Below are 18912 nucleotides of genomic sequence, written 5' to 3' on the forward strand. Positions count from 1 at the left end.
CCAGGACAGCCATGGTTACACAGAGAAGCGCCTCTCTCTCTCTCTCTCTCTCTCTCTCTTTCTCTCTCTCTCTCTCTCTCTCTCTCTCTCACACACACACACACACACACACACACACAAAACCAAAACAAGAAACCCCCAAACCAAAAAAACCTCCATTACCCTCTTTACTCTGCATTCTCCAGGAGTTTCCAGTTTGTCATACATCCTGATTAGGGTGTGTGTGTGTGTTTTTTAAATCTTTATCAACCTGACACAAGCCATGGTCATTTGGGAAGAAAGGACTTTGGTTGAAAAAATACATCTTTTAGATTGTCCTCTAGGGAAATCTGTAGGGCATGTTTTTGATTGACTGCTGTGGGAGGGTCCAACCCGCTGTTGGCAGTGCTGCCCTGATCCAGTTGATCACTGGGATTGAAAAGAAGGCAGGATGGTTAAGCTGGGAGGAAGAAGCCAGTAAAGCAGCATTCCTCCATGGTTCCTGCTTCACTTCTTCTCTCAGAGTTCCTGCCTCGAGTCTCTCCTGAATTCCCTTGATGATAGACTACAGCAGTCAGCTGGAATAAATCCCTTTCTCCCCAGCTTGCTTTTGGTCATGGTCTTTATCATAACAGTAGAAAACAAATTAAGACATCACACCATTAGCAGAAAAGGAAGTACAAGGTGCAAGACTTTAGACTCAACAAGATAGGATAGATATGGAGTATTTTCTCTAAATTTGTCAAATGCAAATGGGCTAGACATTGTGGATGTATTTATTGCCTGTATATTGTATATAGTTATTGTATTAATTGCATATAGTTTTTCTTATATTAGTATTTTAGACAAAACGGTGAAATGTAGTGGTATTTTATTTTTATTTTAATAAATAAGGCTTGCCTTCATCTTTGGAGGCACAAAGCAACTATCATTGTTATATTTCTGATATTTATGATTTCCCAGCAAGAATCTGCTGTATCTCCTCAGTTGTACAGTATCCGTCTTATTCTATCTTTTCCCGTCATGCTAGTGTGTGTGCACGCGCATACACATACTCGCGCATGTATTTTTCTCACAACGGGCCAACCTTTCGGCAGTTCTTCTCTGTGTTATTATCAAAGCCAGTTTAAGCATTGGTATGTGTCATGTCTATTTAGTAAGAGATCATCTTTGTAGGAAATTTTATTGAAATATGAAATTCTTTTTCTAATTCTGGTAGCAGCATTTCTAGTTTTCCCTCTTCTGAAAGTGTCTGTCTGTCCAGTGCTCTCAAAGGATAGTTTGGCTGGATATAGAATTTATGTTCATTACTTCTTGAAAACTCGGGCCCCCTGCAAGATCAGTGTATGTTCAGCCCCTGAGCCACCTGTAGCCCTTCTGAGTCTGTTCTACTTCTTTGCTGATAGTTTCCCCCCCTCCTTATTGCAACAGACTCTCTGTATTTGATTGTTGAAGCCATGTTGTGGTGGCTGTTTTACAGTATTTTAGATTTTCTCCAGGACTCGTATCTGCTGATTGGCTTTCCCTTCTGGTGCTGGCCCTCCTGGTTCTTCTCATGGTTGATTTTCAGTTGTATCTTGGTCACATTGCCTATCTTAATAACCAGGGAGCTGTGCAAATTTTGAGTTATAGCAGGCAATGGCTTAGTTTATTTTACTTCACAGATCCTGATTTGTGGGCGGTGTCTCCAGTGGTGGTTCAATTTTGCAGGAGCCTTTGTGAAAATACTTTAGTTTGATTGATCAGCTGTCCCTGGGGCTCTGGTCTCATTGCTTCCTCCTGGACTGGGTGTGAGGACTGAGGGAATTTCCCTAGACTGGATGATGAATCTGTTTCTCAGTAGGGAAAGGTAGCGTCATGCCTGTTGGGACTCAGGGACTTCACTTGCCTGGACTAGCCTGCGGGGAGCTTGTGAGTCATTGCTGAGATGATACGGGATCTCTGGTAGCATCTCGTTCTTTTCCTCATATTTTTGAGCAAAGTAAACGCGCTTCAGTTAGGCCCGTGGCACCCAGGAGGTTTCCTAGGTCAAGCTATGTATTGTGGCTCCACCAGCTCCTTAGGTCTGCCCGGTCATTGCAGGCACCTTGAACTTGAGTTGCTCAGGATTTGTGGGGTTCCATATCTATTCCTCTTTGGACTGTGTAGAACTTGGTCTGATGTTGCCAGGGGAGCTTGAGATCGAGATGGGCTAGAAGTAAACCTGCTTTCGATTTTCTCCTGCTGTTGGGGTGGGAAATAGTAGAGCTGGGCAGGCTTGCTGTGCTTGCTGCGCTGCGCTGTGCTTGCTGTGCTTTCTTTGCTGTGCTGTGCTTGCTATGCTTTGCTGTGCTTGCTGTGCTGTGCTTTGCTGTACTGCACTGTGCTGCGCTGTGCTGCGCTGCGGCTGCCGCTCTGGACCACACCTTTGTGTTCTGTTCGCTGTTCACAACTCCTTTGTTGCCTCACATTTCCCACAATTTATTGGGCTTGGGGAGGGGGAGGAGAGGGTTGCAGAAAAAGAAAGTCTGTGCATCTTGCACCTCCTTATTCAGTCCTAGATGTTGGGGGGGGGGGAGAGAGAGAGAGAGAGAGAGACTCTGCCTGCCTGCTGCCTGTCTCTATGTGTGGGTCCTTATAAGGCCAGAGAAATTCAGAGTGTGCTGCTCTGTGTCACTTTCCTTCTATTCTTTCAAGGCAGGGAACTGCATGTGGCTCAGCTGTACGGAAACCAGTGATCCTCTCGCTATCACTGCGGCCCTTGAATCTGGTGCTACAGGCATTTGTAGTGATACTCAGCTTGTTATGTGGGCCTGGGCTCAGTTTCCTATGATTACAGAACAAGCATTCTTAACTGCAGAGCTTTCTCCAGACCCATTAAATGCCGGAGCTTATAAAATTCCTCTCCCAACCCTCAACTCAATTATAATCAACCCATAAATGATGTCCCTAACCCGAGGACAAACTTTGCTGGGAGAGGGGACGTTGTCCTCTAGAATTACTTCCAGCTGTCATGGGGGTGATGTTCTTTCTAGGGGATCCTGTGAAAGTAAAATGATAGTTAAATTTCAAGATTAATGTCTGGTAAGATTGCAAATAGTCTCTGAGTATTCTGTGGAGGTCTGGCCAGAATGTTGTATAAGATGTGCGCCATTTCAGCTAACCAAGTCGGAATCGTCTTGTGCAGCTGGTACCCAAAACAGTTCTTGTAGTAGCGCTATCCATATCATGACATCATATTAACTGGGTGAAGTTGTTATTATGGGGCCCCATCTTTTTCCTGGAAACTTGAAAGATTACTGCAGGAAAATTCATCGCTCATTGTGGAAAACTTAAGCATTATTTATATAGACATATACAGACATATATATTCAATGAAAGGTATGATAAAGACAAAAATAGATATGAAGAAAAGTAAAGTTGTTTTCTAAATTCTTTTTCAGAGGCTTAGTATTAATTAGAAATGTTTGACTGATGGCTCAGGCTTATTACTAGTTAGCTCTTAACATTTAAATTTACCCATTTTTATTCATCTAAGTATTGCCACATGGCCATGGTGTTACCAGTTCCTTGGGTGACTGGGTGGTGTCTCTCAGATTCTGCCCTTTTTCTACTGTATCTCTGCTTGGATTTCCCTCCTGGCTCTATTCTTTCTTGCCATAGGCCAAAGAAGCTTTATTGCAACCAATGAGAGAAACACATGTTCACAGCATACAGAAAGACTTCCCACAGCTGAAGCTGGATTCCCCTCTGTGTGCTGTGAATGTTTTATTATGAAGATGCTGCTTTGGCTTTTGGCAGGGCAAAATAGAGCTATTCAGGGAAAACTAAACTGAATTCTGGGAGAAAGAAGGCAGAATCAGGAGATGCCATGTAGCTGCCAAAGGAGACAGATGCTGGACCCTACTGGCAGGCTACAGCCTCCTGGTGGTACACAGATTAATAGAAATGGGTTAATTGAAGATGTAAGAGCTAGCTAGAAGTATGTCTGAGTCATTGGCCGAGCAGTGTTGTATTTATTATAGTTTCTGTGGGGTTATCTGGGTCTGGGTGGCGGGGAAACAAATGAGCAGTCCCCATTTACACACAGCCACCCTTTGACCTAATTTCTTGTGTCAAAGGGTCCCTTTGACAGTCAGCACAGGGAGTGGGCACCCAACCCCTCCTTCCCATACCACCTGGTTCTGTCCAGCAAGCTGTCAGTTCCCAAGCCTCTGGCAGATTGAGGACTGTGAATGCTGCCACACTACAGAGGAAAGAAGCATCTTTGCCACACACTGAGGGCAAAACTTGGAGACTGAAATACGAGGAGCTGGGACTTGAGATGTGGGTTTGACGGCTGGCATTACTGTGTGATTAGTTTTGCTTTTCAAGGAGCCCCCCTCATTTCTGACAAGAAGATTGAGGAAAGCTGGTAGATTCTAAGAACTCTCTTCCTCCCTCGCTCCCTCCTTCCCTCTCTCCCTCCCTTCTTCCCTCCTTCCATACTCCTCTCTCTTCCTTTTGAGATAGGGTCTAACTGTGTAGCCCTGGCTGGCCTGGAACTTCCTGCTTAGACTAGGCTGAACACATAGAGCTCTGCCTGCCTCTGTTCCAAGTGCTGGGATTACAGGTGTTTGTGCTACCACCTCTGGCTGGAGAAGTTTTTAAAAATTTTTTTTGAATAAACTACCCAGTATAATAGTTTATCATAATTTAGAATTGTGAATTGATAATCAAAGAAAGTCATAGAAAAGAAAAATAGTATGATTGATTTTATTAGGTAATAAAAGTGTGATGATTAAACTGGTTGAGAATGTGTTTCATAAAGAAATGGTAATTCAAGAATCAGATACTTTTTAAAATCAAATTTTGGACAGAAAAATAGTTGGAATAGTTACAAGATACGGAATCTATACTGGAATGTTTTGGCGCGGATGATTTGTAATGCACTATCTATATTTGTAGGTTTGATAGAAAATAACTTTAAGTGCTTTCCCTCTAATGCTCTCGTTTGGGTCATAACTTTGAATTCTGTGTGTTTTTAGGTAATGAAGTTGTTTTCCTTATTGTAAAGATGACAGCTGTCTGTCATTTTCACACTTACAAACGCATCTCATTACAGTGGGGTTGGTGCTGTGCCAACAGCTGAGCCAGATGGGAGCCCCCCTCACAGTGCAGGAGGTGGGAGGAATCTAAGGCTAGTTACTGATTTACCAGAGAAAGCTTTCTTACCATGCTCACATCCTAAAAATAGTGTTTTATTATTACTATTTTTATTATTTTCCTTCTTTTGATTTTTTTTTATTCATTTTTATTTATTTAAGATTCCCTTTTTCTCCCCTCCTCCCGCCCCCTTTCCCCCATCCCATCCCCCAGCCACTCAGAAAGGGTAAGGCTTCCCATGGGGAGTCAGCAAAGCCTGGCGCATTCGGTTGAGGAGGGCCAAGTCCCTCCCCCTGCATCAAGGTTGAGCACCCCACCACATGGAATGGGCTCCAAAATGCCATCTTGTGCACCAAGGTAGATCCTGGTCCCACTGCTAGGGGACCCACAAATAAATCAGGCTACACAACTGTCTTCCAAATGCCGAGGGCCTAGTTTGCTCCCATGCAGGCTCCCGGCTTTCCCTCGTTCAGGCCAGCTGTCTCTATGGTTTGTCCCGTTATGATCTGGATCCTCCTTACTCATATAATCCTCCTTCCCCTGCTTGACTGGACTCCTGGAGCTCAGCCCGGTGCTTGGCTGTGGATCTCTGCATCTGCTTTCATCAGTTACTGGATGAAGTATCTTTTGGTCCAATTGGTGTAGGTGGTGTCTGTTTCCTTGTTTGTTTTTTGAGACAGGGTTTCTCTGTATATAACAGCCCTGGCTGTCCTGGAACTTGCTTTGTAGACCAGGCTGGCCTCGAACTCACAGAGACCCTCCTGCCTCTGCCTCCTGAGTGCTGAGGTTAAAGGCGTGCGCCACCACCGCCTTTAATTATTATTATTTTTAAGGCATCATGAGCTGTTTCAAGGCAACATCTGCCCGATGGTGCTTCCCCTGTCTGCTGTCTCTGCCGCTGTCTGTGTGCCCCCTTCACAGCTTACGTCTTCCTTTGTTCTCCTGTGAAATGTTGTTTGCATTTCATTCCAACTTCCTTTCTGCAGGTAACGGACAGTTAAACTCTCTCTGGCCATGACTTCATCCGCGGCTTCGTGCGGAATTGCTGTCCATTCTGCTCTTATGAAACAGCTAGCATGTAGTTCTTTTTTCTATACCTTAAATTGGTTTCCTGTCTTTACTTCCTACTTTTTTTTTTCTTCCCTCGTCATTCTCTTGTCATTGCCTGACAGGATAATTTAGTAATCCTTGATTTATTTTTGTTTTATTTTACTTCCTTACAAGTTGTTTTGGAAACTCCATCTTTACCCTCAAGTTGACAATGAAGAAATTAAGATTGAAAAGGACATCGTGTACTCAGAGGTGTATGGCCGGGTGCTGGTGATACAGGGGAGGGGCCATAGGCTAACCCAGAACCTACCCTCCATCACTGTGCTGTGTTCTAGGCCAAGCTGCTTTGTGATGCGGTCTTTCCTAAAGGCAAGTAGCCTTACTTGTATAAAACGTATGTCAGCCGGGCGGTGGTGGCGCACACCTTTAATCCCAGCACTCGGGAGGTAGAGGCAGGCGGATCTCTGTGAGTTCGAGACCAGCCTGGTCTATAAGAGCTAGTTCCAGGACAGGCTCCAAAACCACAGAGAAACCCTGTCTCGAAAAACCAAAAAAAAAGTATGTGAGATCCAGAGTTTAGACTCATGGTACGAATTGTCATGCTAGCGTGTCTTCTCTGCAAACACTGTACGAGACACCTTTTCCTGACACGAAAAGCCCCTCAAGTTGCCATCCCAGCTTCCTTGAATTGATCTCTAGATCTAGAGACCCTCGTAAAGAATTCACTAAAAGCTGCAATCAGATGCCTCTCCTTTGTGTTTTGTGAGCTTGTAAAGAACTGGTGTGACACTTGTTCTGACTTCTGCAGATTGTGAACAGCCCCCAGTTAGAGGAGAGAGCAGCTTAGTCTGAAGCCATGTTGGGCCTGAGGTGATGGTGCCCGGTGAGTGTGCTTGTGCAAACCCAAACCCACGTGCAACTATGTCATTGCTCCTAAGAGGTATCGGTAGTGTTTGCAGGCTGTGCATGACTTAGCCCTGAACTTAGGCCCTGGTCTTTAAGGACTTGGCTCTTTGAGGAAGAAGCTCAGGGTTTTGGTTTTCTCTACATTAATCTCCAGCGTCTTCTTGGGGCCATCTTTCGTAACAGATGCTGACTTTTATTTGTATTTACTTATTTAAAAAAGTTTGAAAATTATTATCTTATGTGTATGGGTATTTTGCCTGCATATATGTATGTGCATTGTTTATGTTTCTGGAGTCTTTCACGGTCAGGAGAGGGTGCTTGATAACCGTGGAATAGAGTTAGAGATGGTTGTGAGCAGCCACGTGGGTGCTGGGAATTCTTCCTTTGGAAGAACACAGCTCTCTTAACCACTGACCCATCTCTCTAGTCCCCCTGTCACAGTGACAACAACCAGTACCTACTCTATGTTCAGAGTCTTATTCTACACCTGTGGACAGAAGAAGTGGCCAAATTGAATAGGGTAGTTGCTGACCTTGCAGATTTACATTAGAGAGGCCGTTGGTCTGTTCAGGGGCACTGCATTCTGTCACCTCCTTTTGCTTCTTGGTTTATTGTCTGTGTCTACTCTTTGATGTGGTCCTTAGTTGGCTCTGGATTCATCTTCATGACCAGTGTTCTGTAAAGTTCAGTAGCTTCTTGGAGTCTGTGGTATCTTTTGTTGGTTTCAACATTTCCTAACTGTAGACCTAACGTCCTATGTCCTACGTCAGGTCTGGCTGAGAAGTGCTGGGCCCAGGCCTGGGGAAATCCTTCTTTCCCTCCCTCCCCCCGTCCCTCCCTCTCTCTCTCTTCTTCCTGTCTTGTCAAGGTAGATTTGTGTTGGAATTACTGGCCATTCCTTCAGTAACACTATAGCAGGTATGATGTCACCGTGTCATGGAGTTCCTGCTCCCTAGAGAATTTGGTCTAAATGAGTCACATAGCAATAAAGTAACTTGAAGTCAGTCTCAGCTGCGGGGGGTGGTGGGGGGTGTGCAGTCTGTCTGTGAGCCTGGCCACACTCCATCCTGCAGCTGTGCCTCCTGTTGGTCAGGTGGTAGCTGTCAGTACACACTCTCCTCCCTGCTCCCTCCCTTCCCGCACCCTTGTCGTTTCTTCTGATGCTCAGTATGGAGTATCTAGAAATAAAGAATATAACATATAAAGAGAGGATATAAAAGATTTCTGGCTAGGATTTGGGGGCTCTAGGCTCACTCTCTACAATATTTCAATGTCCATAGCCTTCTTCATGCTTGGATTGTTTTTTTCTGGCATCTTATCTATTTGATATACTCTTCCTCTCCCAACACCGTTCATTTTCAGGATTGCCGTCACCCTTTAGTGGGCTTCAGGTACCACCGGCTGTGCTGGCTGCTGTCTGTGAGCTTATGCTGACCTGGCCCTGGAGGAGGCCCTCACCGACCTCACTGTCACCAGCCTTCTTCCTTCCTTCTTCCTGCTGGCTTTGGCCTCAGCGTAAGCCTTGGAAAATGCTCCCTTCTTTTTGCTGTTCTACTTACCCCTTATTTGAAATATTCACACACACTTTATATACTGGCCTTGTAATAAAAGGGTCTCGTGGCTGAATGTGGGCTGAACGGTGTTCATTTATGCTCAGGTAGATGAAAATATGGGGTTAAGAATTGTAGCTGGTCCCAGAGCCTGTCCCTGACTTTCCCATTTGGCACAGTGTTCCTTGCCTGTGCCCTCCTGTCCTCCTTTGTAAAATGAAGTGGGAACTTACCTGTTTGTGTATGGTGAGCACCAGATGAACAAACCCGTGCAGCCCACTGGCTTGAGTGGCCCAGAGGGAATGCAAAAGAAATATGAGGTGGTTATTATACTCCATCCCTCTGGGAATGCTGTGTGAAATTTCTAGCTAATTGTGTTAAAATTTCTTCATTGTGATGGTTCATCCTAATTATCAATTTGACGGGACTGAGACGTGCTCAGGAGATTAGGAGAGTGCACAGGGAATGTGTCTGCGAGACGACTGTTTTCAGAGGGACTTGAGCAAGGGAAGAGGCCTCGTTTGAAAGTGGGCTGTACTGCCCCATAGGTGCCCTGTAGGCCACCAACCATACTCCCTCTTAGGTTGTGTTTCCTGGCCACCGGGATGTGGGGCATGAACTGATTTGTCCCTTGTGGAGTTGTAGTCATTTTCAGTTTCTAAAAGGTAAATCTGGGTTGAGCGTGGTGGCACACACCTTTAATCCAGCACCCAAGAGCAGAGGTAGGAGGATCTCTGTGAGTTCAAGGGTGGTAGGGTCTATATAGCGATTTCTGGGACAGCCAGGACTACACAGAGTGACCCTCCAAAAAAGGTCAATCTGTAAATGGCGAAGCTTGCGTCTTTCCCCAGATCTCTTCCCCTCTGATGCACAAGCAAGGATTTGGAGTGATCGAATGCCTTTCTCCTCTTCATAAGCCACACTGCCTCCAGTTTGCTGGCTTTGATTTCTCCCATGATGAAGTTTCACTACATTATGCTGCCTTTAAGATCAAATTCCCACCCCAAATCTTTTACATTAGGCCTGGACTTGAAAACCCGAACGCTGCCAGGCATTTGTGAGACCCTTGTATGAGAAGTATGATAGGGAACCAGACCATCTGAGAGAGTCAAGTGGAAATTTTAATGAAAGTAAGAAAATACATAATTCTGTAGGACCACCATTTTTTGAAGCCCGATTTAGTTACTACCCCAGAATTGCCAAGTAAAGCTAATTTTCATCAAACAGTTGTGCCATGATAAATGCTTGGGGTCTGTCTTAAGCCATCCTTGTTTATGTTGTGAAATTAAACTGGAGGCTGGGATTGAATTGGCCCCATGCATTCGCCTCCAAAGTCTGATCATGGCTCTTTACCTTCAAACACATACTGGTTTTTCAGGCATACATGCAAACACTTGAGTGCAAGGCCTGAGCTGCCTGTCTTTGGGGTGTGCTCTTTGTGGGACGTGTATTCTTCACACAGGAGAGCCTGCTCCTGCCGCTCTGTTCGTCCAGAGTTTATGCCAAAACCACAAACAGTTCTGACATGCCTGAGAAGAAGCAGTCCTAAATCCTGGTTAGAGTTCCCCTAGAATGGGTGTGTGACATTGAGTTGGTCACCCGGTGATGCCTTTGTTCCTTGGACAGTCAAGTACAGATGTAGCAGGTGTTTTCAGATTGGGCAAACATCTGACCTCATCAGGGCCCTCTGGGAGGTGGCTCCTTGTGGAGCGAGTTTCTCAGCCCCCTCCACCTGAGCAGCCTTTCTGATCTCTGTCACTTCTCTCGGGCTGTGTGATTTTGAGCAAGTTGACGAAGCTGTGTCTTCTCTCTCGGTTGTGTGTGTGTAGTCGCACATGCTGTGCGAGCTGTGTTAGCTGACTTGATAAATGCAGGGTGCCCAGGGGAGCTCCGCCCATTGTTAGGGCCTGTGGAGAGGGTAGTGGGCTTCCCTCTGAAAACTGAAGGAAGACCTTGCAGATGTGACTCGGTTATGGACCCTGAGAAGGAGGAGATGGTCCTGAATTGTTCCTGGGCTGAATATAGTTCTGGTGGGTCCGAAAAAGTCACAGAACATGTGATGACAGAAGCCAGAAGGAGGCAGTCGGTGGCTGTGGTCCGTGAGCTAAGGAATGTGGGTATTCTCTAGAAGCTGGGACCCCAGACCCTTCGGAGGGAAGAAAGCTCTGTTGTGCTCTGATGTTGGCCCTCTCACAGCCATTGAGATAGCTCATTGCTTCTCCAGTTGTCAGAGCACTGATTCGTGACCTCCATGAACTGAATGACGATAGAGCCACTGCACTTGTGGTCACTTCTTGTGATAGCAGTGATAGGAAACACACATTACCTGCCTTCTCTTTGTGTGTGTGCGTGTGTGCTTACTCTAGTGAGATTTTATTCAACAGAAGGACCTGTGCTCTGACAGTTGCAAAGCCAGTGGGTCTAGACGTTGCCAACATGCTTTTCCCTTGCAGTAGTTGGTTTTGGTGGGGGCTCTGTACTCTGCATTCAGTGATCCTTACTTCTGTGGGATGTGTGCAGTGCATCTGAATTGCCCTGGCTTAGGGAGGACTGAATGGTGCTGCTGAGTGTGGACCTTACAGTGGGATATCCAAAGAGTTCTTATAGTGAGGAGATTATTTTGTAGTTGATTGCTAAGTGGTGTATTAGGTTTCAAAGCTTCAGGTATATGTATTTGTTTTGGGACTTATGTTCACTCTCAGGTTCAGCCTGATGTATCTTTACCCTATCAGTGTGTTGTTTCTAATCATTCCAGGTTTGATTTAGTCTGTGAATAAGAAATTAGTTCATAGATCACCCACATGGCTCAGACTTGGAGAGTTAAGGCCAGGAACACTTTTAACTTGATATTACCAGGTACTGTTGGCCCGTGAGCTGCTCTTAGCACAGCGTTCTAGGTGGCCTTCAGGCCTAGACTAGCTCAAGAATGCTTTGTGGGCTCACGAGGGTGTTTGCACTGTTTTTTTTTTCTTAGCTTGCAGGATGAGTTATTTGCTTTCTTTTTGACTTATAGAAAGAAGCCACGGTGCTCTTTATGTGTGGTGGTGCTGCTGCTGGTGTTGTCAAATGGGAGGACATGGAGAAAGTTTGAAGGCAGTTCACTGTTCTAGAGCGATTTTGTTTGACATCCAAGTTACATGGATTAACATCAGCATTATTTTCTTGGCAAGAATCTGGCATGGAAATACTGAGTTCTTAGACTCTTCACCCTGTTCTTCTATAAATAAAGCTTGGGTTCTGGTTTGAAGGTGCAGGATAGGCAAACTGTTACACAGTCTGGTAGTTTAGGTCTCTATATGCCGAGAAACGCAAGCTTCTTCGTACAGTTCCTCTACTTAACAAAGGGCGTTGGACCCCAGTATGATTTGTGATATTTATGCAGTTTTTGGAGTGACCTAGTTAGGGTTGCTGTTGCTGTGATGAACACTACAGCCAGAGCACCCCGGGGAGAAAGGGCTGATTTGGCTTACACTTCCAGACCATTGTTCATCACCGGAGAAGTCAGCACAGGGGACTCAGGCAGGTAGGAACCTGGAGGCAGGAACTGATGCAGAGATCCTGGAGGGGAGCTGCTTACTGGCTTGCTTTCCCTGGCTTGCTCAGCCCACTTTCTTACGGAAGCCAGGACTACCAGCTCAGGGGTGGCTCCACCCACCACGGGTCCTTCTCCCACCCCACTAATTATAAAAATACCCTACAGGCTCTCCTTTGGCATGATCTTGTGGAGACATTTCTCAGTTGTTGTTCCCTCCTCTCAGATGGCTGTACCTTGTGTCAAGTTGACATAAAACTAGCCAGCACACTGAGAATGGCATGCTATACCCATTGTTCATTTTCAAGTTTAGGATGGTAGAACATGCCATAGTTCTTCAAGCATCTCACTGGTACTTCAGATGTTGGGGGTAGAAGCTATGGGAGATTTAGGGGTATGTGCTAGTCAGTTCTAGGTAGCTTCAGGTTGGCAAGAGAGAACCTTAGTTAAGGGATTTCCTCCATTTTCTTGGCCTGTGGGCACGTCTGGGCTCATTTCTTGATCGTTCATTGACAAGGGGGAGCCTGAGCCACTGTGGGCAGTCCTGCCCCTGGGTAGGTGGTCCTCTGCTGTATGTAACCGCCAGCCGAACAACCATGGAGAGCAAGCCAGTACACAGCGCTCCTGCCCTGGCTTTCCTTCATGAACTGGAAAGCCTTTCTTCCCCAAGTTGCTTTTGGTCAGTGGTTTACCACAGCAACAGAAACCCTAACTAGGTAGTCAGTTGTCTTGTGACCAGTGCCACGCTTGCCACGTCAGTGTTGCCCGAGAGAGCCTGATCAGGGTGTCATGTCAACCCCAGCTGGCATTTGCCTTTGCTCCTCCATGGTGAACTGAAGGTTGTTGAGAAGCGGATGGATCTGCTGTCAAGAGTCACTTTTCTCATTATAAAGTACCAGGGGCACGTGGAGGCCACTGTGCGGGGCGAGGGGCTTTCCCAAACCAGACTGTAAGCTGAGGCTGTGAAAGGATTCTTAGTAGTTGTTAAGAACAAATGCGTGTCAACAACTGTGGTAATGGAGGAGAAGTATGGACAGTCCTGGACACATGGACCTATCACGATGAAACCAGGAAGGAGGAACCTGAACAGACATGGTTAGCAGACAGCTCGGACACATGGACACTTCCTGCTGTAAGCTTCAGGAAATAGAAAACCCTTGAGCAGATCCGTGCGCAGCGTAAGACTGAGTCAGAAACTAAAAGCACTCATCAGAATGAATAACAAGGAGCTGGTGTGGTGACCCATTCCTGTAATCCCACTGTCAGGAAGTTGAGGCAGGAGGATCACTGTGAGTTTTAGGCTAACTTAGGTGGTAACAGTGATACTTGTTTCTAAAATCAAATGAATAAATTGTTGAGTCCTAGAACAAGGTAGTTTTACTGCTGATTTCTGTTGAACATTATAAAAACAGTGAAGACCACTTTGGTTATTCCAGGCCACAGTTGTCACTGTGCTCAGGACATGCTGACGGCTTTCTCAGTCTGCAGCAAGTCAAAGGTGTCTCCCTTCATCAGTTTTATTGCTGGAAGCTTTAGAGTCAACTGACAAGCAAAAGAAGGAAGATATTCAAATCACCAAAGAGGAAATCACATTGTCATGCTTACTACAGGGCTTTCTGTAGAAAACCTTAAAAGTGCTCTTGACCTTTTTAGACCAAATTCACCAATTAAGCACCATTGTAGGACAGGACAACACCTCACTGTCAGCAGTGCCCGGTGTGGCCTCAGAGGTGGAATCTGGGCAGAGGACCTGGGAGTAATGTGACATGCCTTGGGCGATAAAACGGTGTCAGGAAGGGACTTGTGGGGAGGTCTGAGATACTCCAAGCAGCCCAAAGCCTGGTTATCTGTGAATCTTAATATACCCCCTCATATCAGTACCAACCTGTCAACTCATTATAAGAAGTAAATGAAGTAATATATAGAAGTCTGCCCTCAGCCTGTGTCTGGCCTCCTGCCTGTCCTTCCCCAGCATAGGAATGGAGCTGGCCTTTGCATGTAGTCACCGGAAACTGGTTGAGTTTTATGTGTGACGTTGTTAGAAAGAAAAAGCTTTTGATGGGCTACATTAAATTTACTAAACTGAAACCACTTTCTGTTGTTTGGAGAAGAAGCGTATATCTGAAATTAGAAACGGTTTGGAAAAATACGTAAGTGTAACATGTCCTCAGTAGAGGTGGGTGCAGTGTGGATAAGCCTTGGCCCTCAGTAGAGGTGGGTGCAGTATGCATGAGCCCTGGCCCTCAGTAGAGGTGGGTGCAGTATGCATGAGCCCTGGCCCTCAGTAGAGGTGGGTGCAGTATGCATGAGCCCTGGCCCTTAGTAGAGGTGGGTGCAGTATGCATGAGCCCTGGCCCTCAGTAGAGGTGGGTGCAGTATGCATGAGCCCTGGCCGTCGGTAGAGGTGGGTGCAGTATGCATGAGCCCTGGCCGTCGGTAGAGGTGGGTGCAGTATGCATGAGCCCTGGCCGTCGGTAGAGGTGGGTGCAGTGTGGATAAGCCCTGCTGAAAGCAGAAGTCACAAAATAATCCCACACCAGTTCAGAATTATAATAAAGGGTTATTTATTTAAGGGAAACTTACAAATCAGTGTCCTAGATAACAGTCCTGTGCGGGAACAGGAAACAGAGTCTAGCATCTGGAAGTGAGAGCTGGAAGCAAGAGAGTGCATGCATGCTTAACAGCTGCATTTATAATATAAGAGACCACGCCCAAGTGGGCTGGTATCTTAAATGCTGCTGGCTGAAAGAGCGGAATGTGCTCCCACAGTTTCTACCCCTTTTGTTTAAATAAGAGAGTTCCAAACCCCATACAAAACTATATACACTAGGAACAGATATGAAGTATAATTAGAATTACAACCAGCATAAACAATATTAAGCAAGGAACATATGCTAAATGTTTTAATAAACATCCTATCCTAAGGAATCTAAGTCTTGTATAGGAAATGTCTTTGCTAGATCATGAGGACAGTAACTATGACTATCTAATCTTCAACCCTATCGAAGGCCCGAGCAGGGAGGTAATATTACTTGAGCAGGCAGGAATTACAACCAAGCAGCTTCCAAAGCGAGCAATATATGACAGAGACAGTTAGCTACTTGAGCATTCACCTAAAGTCTCATTTTCAGTGTTGAAACAACCAACTTTGGCTAAGACCTATCAGAACCGACAGACAATTTTCAGAGGCAGGAAATTTTTCAGAACTATCTTACCCTGTCTTGGCAAGATTTGGCAGTCTTTTTCCTTGTGTCCTGCGTATCCATTTCTGGATACCATGTACTTTGTCAGTGTTGGAGGTATGGGCAGTTCCTTGCCCAAAGGCCAATGGTGCCAAGAAGAAAACAGACTCTGAGTGGAGTGTCTTCATTGCTCACCATTCTCTTGGGAGTAGATTGGTGCTGTTAGGAGCAATCATGTCTCATGTCAATAGAACCCTAAGTTATTAGGGAAGGTAGCGCCCTGTCTTCCTTCTTCAGCTCAAACAGAAAACAGAAAGCTAAAACGTAAGTAAGCCATGGAGGAACAATTACATTTGTAATTATTAAAATAAGTGGATTTTGATATGGTCATGTTTAAATGGTACAAACATGAACTCTGCACTTAGAAGGAGATCAATCAAAATAGAATGTGAATATGTTAAAGGAAAGAAAAGCCTCAAAGAAAAGCATAGGAGGCATTCTGTGTGGGAGGAGTGATGTCAGATTAGCTCTGCAAATAGCACAGGGACCTAGAGAATTAATGCTCCAAAACTATTATTTAAAAAATATTCTAGAACATTTAATTCTGCCTACACATGCTGCCTTTAAGTGGAAGACGTTTGCTCTTCCCAGTGGTGATCTGGATATTGAGGAAACAGCTTTAAATATGCTAATATATACATGCTCAGATTCAAAGGAACATTTTTAACAATTTAAGTGCGTACATACAAATACGACTGGCTTGTGTGCGGCTCTTCTTTGTTGGGGGTTATGAGACAGCTTCTCTGGAGTTCCACTGTCCATGAACTTACCACAGTTCTCTTGTCCCTATCTCCTAAGCGCTGGAGTGGTAGCTGTGGCCCACCATATCTGCTCACTGTGTTGTCACAGGAGTTGTTAAAAGTGGGGCTGCAGTTCCCCAATGTTTAAAACAAATGCATGGCGTGAAGCAGAAGAGGAATCCTCCCTCACATCTACTTTAGAGTTAGCGCTCCTTTCTCTCTAAGGTGTGAGCGTTACCTCTCTCCATGTTTAGCTCTTCGTACTTCACATTGTATGGCTACAGGGGTTGGTTTTTGTGTTGTTTTGGTGCTGCTCGTGGATACTCCAAACTCCTTTTACAGGGATAAGTCTTGCTGAGTTTCTATTGCACATCTGCAAATATCCATGTGCAAGAGTTTTTTTTTTTCTTGGAAATTTACCAAAATTTCTGGGTTGTAGGATTTCATCAAATTTCCCTGAAATTGTCAAACTGCTAAAGTAATTATGCCAGTTTTGGCAGCGAGAGATTTCTTTCTCCATATACTTTTGGCCGTCTTGAGAATCAGCTGTCTTGAGGTTTTTGTTTTTAGGTTTCTGACCCTGAAGATGGAGCACCTTTTCATGTGGCTGCACTTTAATTTCTTTCACTTCCTCTTGTGGTGTTCATGTTTGCCCAATTAAAAATAGAAGTTCAGTTTTTAAAGCAGCTACTTATATTTTGTGGTCATATGCTACTTTTCCGTCCGCTTCAGAGTTGTAGCTTAATCAGCGTTATTAGTCTGGTATTAGTCAAAGTCTCCTATGTGAGGAACTCCGCCGAAACCTCATTCATAGGCACGTGTGCTCCATCGAGCTGTGCACTTGAGTTGGATAATTAGTCGTGGCGCTTCCTTGGCTGTAGTGACCTGTAGTGAAAAAGGAGCTGACAACATCTTATAGCTCTTTGGAGATTTATAAAGTTTTACTGTTATTATGATCATCTTTTTTTCATTTTCTTAAAATATTTATTTATTATGTATACAATATTCTGTCTGTGTGTATGCCTGCAGGCCAGAAGAGGGCACCAGACCCCATTACAGATGGTTGTGAGCCACCATGTGGTTGCTCACATGGTGAACTCAGGACCTTTGGAAGAGCAGGCTGAGCCATCTCTCTAGCCCTATGATCATCTTTTAAATGTGACCATTTAATGTTAGTCTTTAAGTTACCTCTGTAGTGCTGTTTTATTTTATTTTATTTTTTTTCAAATATTTATTTATTTATTATATTATGTGTATATTACATTCCTTCCACGTGTGCCTGCAAGCCAGGAGGGGGTGCCAGGTCTCATTATAGATGGCTGTAAGCCATCCATGTGGTTGCTGGGAATTGAACTCAGGACCTCTGGAAGAGCAGTCAGTGCTCTTAACCTCTGAGCCATCTCTCCAGCCCTGTAGTGCTGTTTTAAATGAACATTTTTATTTTGAATCTTCTTGTTTGCTTGGGCTAGTATCTTCTTCCTCCTTTTTTGGTGGTGGTGGTGATGGTGGTAGTGGTGGTGGTAGTGGTAGTGGAGTAGTTGGTAGTGGTGGTGGTGGTGGTGATAATGATGGTGGTGTTAGTGATGGTGGTGTTGGTGATGGTGGTGTTGGTGTTGGTGGTTGAGGGTGGTGGTAGTGGTGGTGATAATGGTGGTGGTAGTGGAGTAGGTGGTAGTGGTGGTGATGGTGATGGTGGTGTAGGTGTTGGTGATGATGGTGGTAGGGTGGTGGAGATGGTGATGGTGGTGGTGGTTGAGGGTGTTGTTGTTGTTGGTGGTGATGGTGATGGTGGTGGTGGTTGAGGGTGTTGTTGTTGGTGGTGGTGGTGGAGATGGTGGTGGTGGTTGAGGGTGTTGTTGTTGTTGGTTGTTGTTGTTGGTGATGGTGGTGGTGGTAGTGGTAGTGATGGTGGTAGTGGTGGTGGTGTCAGTTCAGAGGATACCACTAGCTGTCCAGATCTTCCCACGCCCTGATGAGTGCTTTCAGATGGACGCTAATTATTACCTTGTGAACTTAAGACTCAATCCTGCCCTGAGTGCTGGACGATGTGCAGTGATCAGCTCCAGGGAAGTGGGCAGGGGCAGGGGCAGGAGTAGGGTGTGGGAGGAGACAGACAGAAGATGACAGGCGGATTCTGCCTTTTCATACTGAGTGGAGCACTGTTCACCTGCTCTACCAACCCTAACAGAAATGCAGTTTGTGGTAGTCCTTGGTTTTATAGCAGGAACCCTGCTCACCACTATGCCTTTCTTTTAGGTCTTTCAGCAGCCCAGCGGAAGTTTGCTCATTCGCTCAGAGACTTCAAGTTTGAGTTCATTGGGGACGCTGAGACTGATGATGAGCGGTGCATAGGTAAGGAAGGCCGGAGGTATGGTTTGCTCTCCTTGGTCACGTCCAACACAACTCACGCCTTTCTCCTTTCGGATGCTTCCTTACGGGAGGTCTGGTTTGCTCTCCTCGGTCATATCCAACACAACTCACGCCTTTCTCCTTTCAGATGCTTCCTTACGGAAGGTCTGGTTTGCTCTCCTCGGTCACGTCCAACACAACTCACGCCTTTCTCCTTTCAGATGCTTCCTTACGGGAATTTTCCAACTTTCTGAAGAATCTGGAAGAACAGAGAGAGATCATGGTGAGTGTCAGGAATGTAAATGTATCAGTTAACAGTTTCTGGGAGGGGCGGTCTGGGCTGTGAAGCTGGGCTGGACAGAAGTTTGATCCATTTATCGCTTTGGATTGGGGTTTTCTGAGCTCTGATTTCTGGGTTCCTGATGGTTTTGACAGTGATG

The 18912-nt window shown here is 45.4% G+C and overlaps 1 protein-coding gene across 3 annotated transcripts in view; it reads left to right on the forward strand.

Annotated features, from left to right (window-relative positions):
- The window catches only part of Arhgap10 (Rho GTPase activating protein 10), a 263662-nt gene that overhangs the window by 54727 nt on the left and 190023 nt on the right, over positions 1-18912 (forward strand). For all 3 annotated transcript variants that reach the window (XR_012910917.1, XM_075976491.1, XM_075976492.1), the window contains exons 2-3: positions 18380-18475; positions 18694-18755. Coding sequence is in view for 2 of the 3 variants with exons in the window: in XM_075976491.1 (XP_075832606.1) it covers positions 18380-18475; positions 18694-18755 (158 nt within the window). In the remaining variant the exon portion in view is untranslated. The remainder of the gene's footprint in view (positions 1-18379; positions 18476-18693; positions 18756-18912) is intronic.

The sequence above is a fragment of the Microtus pennsylvanicus genome, chromosome 6 (assembly GCF_037038515.1).
Source record: "Microtus pennsylvanicus isolate mMicPen1 chromosome 6, mMicPen1.hap1, whole genome shotgun sequence".
Classification (NCBI taxonomy): domain Eukaryota; kingdom Metazoa; phylum Chordata; class Mammalia; order Rodentia; family Cricetidae; genus Microtus; species Microtus pennsylvanicus.